Source organism: Uloborus diversus, unplaced genomic scaffold (assembly GCF_026930045.1).
Source record: "Uloborus diversus isolate 005 unplaced genomic scaffold, Udiv.v.3.1 scaffold_1228, whole genome shotgun sequence".
Lineage (NCBI taxonomy): Eukaryota > Metazoa > Arthropoda > Arachnida > Araneae > Uloboridae > Uloborus > Uloborus diversus.
The window spans coordinates 49,512-56,156 of NW_026557908.1; the positions used below are offsets into that span (position 1 = coordinate 49,512).

At 30.1% G+C, this 6,645-nt stretch overlaps 1 protein-coding gene across 1 annotated transcript; it reads right to left on the reverse strand.

The window, feature by feature from the left end:
• Window positions 1-574: 574 nt before the first annotated feature.
• Window positions 575-5,784, reverse strand: LOC129232519 (inositol-trisphosphate 3-kinase homolog). Its single transcript, XM_054866659.1, has 7 exons — window positions 5,610-5,784; window positions 4,758-4,830; window positions 4,532-4,667; window positions 4,042-4,098; window positions 3,038-3,211; window positions 1,356-1,529; window positions 575-709 (listed from the first exon to the last, which is right to left on the reverse strand). The coding sequence occupies exons 1-7, from the start codon at window positions 5,770-5,772 to the stop codon at window positions 665-667; spliced, it is 822 nt and encodes a 273-aa protein (XP_054722634.1). The 5' UTR covers window positions 5,773-5,784; the 3' UTR covers window positions 575-664.
• Window positions 5,785-6,645: the final 861 nt, after the last annotated feature.

The window sequence follows — 6,645 nt, forward strand, 5'->3', positions numbered from 1 at the left end:
GAAGGTTTTTTCAAGAATATTTTAATACATAATCAAAATAAATAAGCTACAACATATTTACACACAACATATTAACAAAGATTGCCTCAAGTCTGAGGAGTCCAATTATTTTAAACAGCTTAAAATTTAAAAAGGCATGTATTTACAGCAATTATTTTAAAGCTAAATTGAGACAAGTATAATACTGAAAAGTAGTATTGCTTCTATTGTACAAGACATTTTCGAAATAAATCGAAACTAATTTTGCTTTGTAAATACTTTACAAATTGGATTTCAATTTTGTACTTCATGTGACTTTTTGGCACTTGTATTTGATGAAGAAGAGGAGTTGAGTCCTGAGTTTTGATGATTTAAGAACAAATAGAATTTATTAGATTTTGAGAGCAATCACTTTTGAAATGAATTGAACGTATGCTATTGAACGTATGTAAAAATTTTCAACTAGAAAACATCAATGAAAGCCAACAATACAACGTATTTAGCTTGCTGTATTGGTATAAAACTAGAAAAGGAAAAAAGTAGGAACTTAATTCAATGCAGGTATTTGCTAAAAAACTGCCTGCATTTTTTGCTCAAATGAACTACTAAACGACGATAAAAAATTCAGGAATCATGCCACTGTAAGCTTTAAATTCCCAAATAAATGTAACAATGGAATTTTTTCCTATGATTTACTCTTGCTCCTTGATTTTCCACACTGTTTCAGGACCTGGAATGAGAGAAAGAAATATTAAGCTTGTGTGTCCTCAAACTGATCAGTTATAATAAAATATGACACTAGTGATTTCTTGACATTTTATACTTGCAACCTCTTTGTTCATAAAGAATTTGTTCTGCCCCCCGCCCCCTTCAATTTCTTAAAATAATTGAATTTCATAAACGCTATCCTGATATTATCATCAGGCATCTGGATTAAACAATTACTATATTTTATAAAAAATAGATTTATGAACCAAAGAATATTTCTTATAATATTGTAATATGAAATATCAAAAACAAAATTACAGAGAAATATGTTTAAAAGATAGAACCTCAATAATCTGGACTAATAGGGGATCCAGGCTGTCCAAATCATTGAAAGAACATATTTAACAAAATAACTTGTAAATTGAGCAAAGGTACATAAACAACTGTTCACAGTAAAATTTTTATTTTGAATTCAAGAGAATGATATTTATTAGCCTCTAAATTAAATAGTTGCATTGAAATGAACAAAACACTCGTTTCTTTTCCTTTTTTCCCTATTTAGAAAGAATTGTCCAAACTGGCCATTTTCCAATTCATGGAAAATGTTGTCAGACAGTATAAATGCTAATAAAAAAGACAGCGATTTCAAAGGGGAAAAGCTGACGTACATGTATTAAGTTATCTAGACCAGTTAGGTAGCCATCTTCATGATTGCCATTGCACCATTTAGATCTGTGATCTGTCGTGACACCCTCTGGGAGTGGTAATGTTTTTGCGAAATCTATCATCCAAGCACCAGCTTTCTTGCCATCGTGTATTATGAGTATACTACTGCCAATAACCTGCAATAAAACACGGAATTTGAGAATCTCATCTTTCACATGGTTAGCACTTCATTACAAAGAGGTTTTTAGTGAAATTTGTTGTAGCAAATCTAATAATAATTTACTAATCTACAAACCAACGATTTTTAAAAATAGTCATTTTTATTCAGTACATTAGCAAGCAGCTTTATCCTAAATAGAAAGCCATCGATATAATTCTAGCACCTGGTACAATTAGAGCTATGCAGTGATGTGGACCCAGGAGAAAAGATGGGATGACCTCAACAAATAAATAAGGAAATGAAATGAAAAATTGGTGGGAGGCTTGTGTTAAAAATTTAAGAAAAAAAAAAGGGAGGGGTGGTTACTACTGTAAAAGTAAAAAACATAGGGGAATACCCCCCCCCCCCTCTTCGACTGCACCACTTTTACAATTAAAAAACTTAAAATTATCAAGCTCTGCAAAACTAAAACATTTAAAAAAAAAAAAACATCATCTGAGGCATTTTTTGTGAAAATAAAAATTTTTTTTTTTCTTACCGATGTTTTGATTTCAGACGAATCAATTTGAGCTTGAAAGTTTTGAAAGCTCTAATTTTAAGGTATGGAATCTTATGAAGTGGTCGCAAAGCGGACCTAATTTGTGCCTGAATCTACCGCTGCTTAAGTAAAATGAATAAATTAAAAAAAAAGCAGGTTGACAAAGTTGGAAAAAGCTAGATAAGACCATCCAGCAATACAAATGCAACATTCGAAAATGATGGTGTTGATGTGTTGATGAACTAAATAATAAATTATATACATATGACTAAATCAATGGTGCCCAATATTTTCTAACCAGAGAATTGCAACTCATCTTAAGATTAATTCTCGAGGGCCAAAACACTAGCAAAATATAAAATATTTCAAATTGTTTTTGATATATGGGAAAACAGGGAAAAGGAAAGAAAATTACGAATGAAAATTTGTGGTTCTGATTAGTTGCTTATTTTGTCAACACAAATTTTGTGTATGTTTCCCAGAAACCAATTTCTTCTATTAGGCTCTAAAATTAGTAACAGTGACTAATACTGTTTTTTTGAGTTGTATCATTGAAGAAATCAAAGGACTACATAGATAAGCTTCCCGAGCCACAGGTGGTAGGTTGAATACCACTAGACCTTATTAATAACAGTTTATATATATATATATATATATATATATATATATATATATGTAGATGTCCTTGAAACAATAACTCCAAAAATTCTCATTTTATAAGATTAACATTTATTAAATGAAAAGCTAAAAAATATATATTTTAGTTGTTCATTTAAAACACATAAAACTTAACAGCAAAACAGTAGACAGAAAAAGATACATAAAATCAATTTATAAAGTAAGAGCTGGGAGGGAAAAGGTGAAATATTGAAACGGCACAAATACAATCTTCATTTTAAAGATTTTTTTTTTTGTCTAGATTCATTTATGAAGTAGAAAAAAATGAGGAGTATATTTTTTAAATACAAATGTAAGCCATAAAATACCTCATGATGCCTAAAGAATGTGGATTTTTCTAATTTGGCTTTCAGATTTTCAAGTCTGGCAATCAACAATAACCGCACTTTTTCACTCCCATTTAAGAATTGCTTCATTGTCCTACAGATCTCATCTCTTGACTTTAAACATTTAAGGTCTTTTGTTGGTTCTTCACCATGCACCTATATACAGAAGAAAAAAAAAGAGGTTTTAAATTTCAATATCGAAATGCAAAACTTTTATATAGTCATTCAGGGTAAATTTGAGTCATGCCACTTTGCATCACTTCAAATTTTTTACGTGTATTTCACTTTAAATAAAAGCGAGAAGATCCAAAGCTTTACTCTCCTCACAAGATTATGAAATAAGTTTTTTTTTTAACGAAAAATAAAGCTGAAAGTCTGAATATCTGTGACGCGCATAGCGTCTCGACCGTTCAGCCGATTTTAATAAAATTGGGCACAAAATTAGTTTGTAGCATGGGGGTGTGCACCTTAAAGCGATTTTTTTGAAAATTCGATTTTATTCTTTATCTATTCCAATTTTAAGAACATTTTACAGAGCGAATTATCACAACATGGACAAGCAAATAACTATAACGTGGACTCTGACTTTGTAATCTCGTTTGAAGGTCATCCACCTAATAAGATTGTACATTAGTGTAATATAATAAAGATTAAAAGTAATTAAAAAGTTAGAAGTGGGTGTTTATTGAAAATGTGCACCTCAAACTACATGTAACACTCAATGGCAGGATAGCTTTAAAACCACGCTGATTTCAAATTCCCTAATTATTATTTCTTAACTTTGGATAAATATACAATAGTTTAGGTCCCCTTTTTATACCAAAAAATACAAGAAAACTTAAAATACGAGGGGAACAGTTTAAAACAGAAAAATTGTGGCTTAAAATTAACCTGTATGACTATACTAAATACATTATAATTTATGAATTTATTGACTCAAATTGATAACGGATAAAAAGAGTACTAGAAACCAAAAATATACTCACTTTGAAACCCTCAATTCGAAAGCCCAGTTCTGCTGAGGAGCTCAGATTTTCTCTGAACTGTAAGAAAAACATTTCATTAGAAACTACAGTATATTTTCAGTTGCTTCAAATTATGCAAAGCATACAAATAAAACAAAAATACCATTAACTTTACTCTTGTTTTAGGTTAGTTTCTTAGTTACATAATAAAATATGAAACAATATTCTTTCAGTATTTCTCATTTGCATGGTTTAAAGTAAAACATGGGCGCTACTCATGTGCTGTCACAAACGGATGAATGAATTTAAATTTATGTTGTAATTCTTGCAAATATGTTTATCTGTAATCTTTTAATAACCACAGCAAATATTACAAAAAGAGAAAAAAAGTCTCTTAATCAGTCCTACAAGTTAAAACTTTCTTTGGTAGTGTTAACACATTATTGAAAACAGCCACATAAAATTAGACACTATCTTCAGTGAAAAGAAGTGCAAAAACCTAGAAACTTACTTGCATATACCTAAGTTTGGTTATAGCTTTGGTTTCTAGTTCTTCAGCAGTAGGAGCAGTGGGGTCAACTTTTAACATTTTTTCATACAGATCACTCCTAGCTTTGGCATTTTCAACTTCAGACTCCAAGAAAGTTCTAAAATAAAACATGTACAAATTATTTCTTTCCAGATTTTGAAGAAAATAATATGCTTCAATGTGCAGTTACAAAATCTTAACAACTTACCGTGTTCCCATTTTAATATCCATAACTGCAGGGTTTTTAAAGTTATGTAAGAGATCTTGCATTTCAATAAAATCTAAAATTCAAGTCAAGGTTGTTGTAACTAATTTTAAAATCCAAAAACATGAATTTGCTTCATCCAAATGAAAAACTATGATGCTAATCAAGTAACAAATACAGAATACCTTCCAACAACTTAAATTTTTTTAATCATTGTTATAATGCAATTTTTCTTTGTTACCACTGCAGCATATAAACAGCTACTGCTTTTTTTTTTTTTTCAAGTCTCATTTTAGAGCAAAGAATTTCAGTTGTTTCATGTGTGAACACAACTCCACATAAGCTTAGTATAGCTGATTTTGCAAAATATTTTTTAGTCATTAACAAAATCCTTCAACAATATATTGATATCAGTAAAGCTAATAATTAAGTTACATGGTTTTAAATGTGAATAAAATGTAAAAAATTACATAAATTTAACACAGCCGAAAGATGCACCAATTCATTTATTTTTATTTAACAAACTTTTCCTAAAATGCAGTAAAGGTAAAGACTTTTTATTTATTTATTTATTTTTTTTAATGCAACAAAACTGGCAGAATAACAATTTATTTTTTTGTTTATAGAAAATCAATATAGAAAGATTTTATTTTACAATTATATAAGGCAAAAATCTATTCTAACTAATATGTAACAGCAGCAATATAAGCATTTAATACTGCCAGATTATAGAATGCTAAAAGCATCCATTATAAAGAAAAATGAAATATGCATTTTTATACATTGTTTTTTGTTGTTTGTAGTAAGTAATTTGTTTATCATTAATAAGATTCATACAAAGTTATAAAAGGATACATTCGTTATTGTATTCAACATCTTTATAAAAATGTGGCACCATTGAAGAAAGTGGGTCTTTCATCAATTTTTTATAAGCTTCTATTTCAACCCTATCGGGAGAACTTTTCTTCCATATCGTTCCTGGCCCAGCCGGAGCAAAAGAACCTGAAATAAACATCATTCAAATATGAAACAAGATTTTAAATTCATAAAAGGGAAATTTAATTTGAAATGTTCCCACTGATCCAAGTTATAGGGGCTGTATATGGGAAAACAGACATTTTGTACCACACCTGACGGACTCATATACTTAATTAAAAATAATGTAAGAGGGTATTAATGTATTGGAAAGGGTTCAAAGGAAGGCTACAAGGCTAATAAATGGACTTTCTCATTTAGACTATGATTCCAGACTTAGAAGGCTAAAAATGTAGTCTTGAGCAAAGAAGAGACCAAGGGGACATGATTCAGTTGTTTAAATTTATTAAAATGAAAGATGTTACGGGGCTGAAGTTTAGCACTGAAAACAGGACAAGGGGTCATTGTTTTAAGCTATTTAAATCTCAGGCTAACATGGATATTAAGAAAAATTATTATTATAGCAGGGTAGTGGAACCTTGGACCAGCTTACCGGAAGAGGTGGTAATGAGCAAGGGAGTAGATAGTTTTAAGAGGGTCATTGATCTTCACTGAGGATTGTAAATTGACTAGGACCAGTCTAGCTGGGCCCAGAGCCTGTTGCTGGTTGTCACTTTTGTATTTGTAATACAAATTTTGTTACTTAAAAAATCACACGTTTGATTTCAAGCCAAAAATTTTGAAAAACATTTGTGTATTTTTTGAAGAAATTTCTTTTTTTTTTTTCATTATTACCTTTTAAAGTTATTAATTTTTATGAAATATATATATGAACTGTCAAGTGTGGGGCAAAATGGCGGCTTTTCTGTGGAATGTCCCTATTTTATAGTCTCGACTCTGACAAGTTGACTTTTGATTTGCTTAATCAAATCTATTTGTTAAAAAGGGGATGAAGAAAGTTGGTTTGGATGGCGAT

What these genes read in the sequence shown, in the direction of transcription:
- LOC129232519 (XM_054866659.1), bottom strand. Translation starts at nt 5,772, where the DNA reads ATGATGTTTATTTCAGGTTCTTTTGCTCCGGCTGGGCCAGGAACGATA. An exon ending in CCAAACTTAGGTATATGCAA is followed by an intron (nt 4,099 to 4,531) that starts GTAAGTTTCTAG and finishes TTTTTCTTACAG; the next exon opens with TTCAGAGAAAATCTGAGCTC. An exon ending in TTCGAATTGAGGGTTTCAAA is followed by an intron (nt 3,212 to 4,041) that starts GTGAGTATATTT and finishes TTCTGTATATAG; the next exon opens with GTGCATGGTGAAGAACCAAC.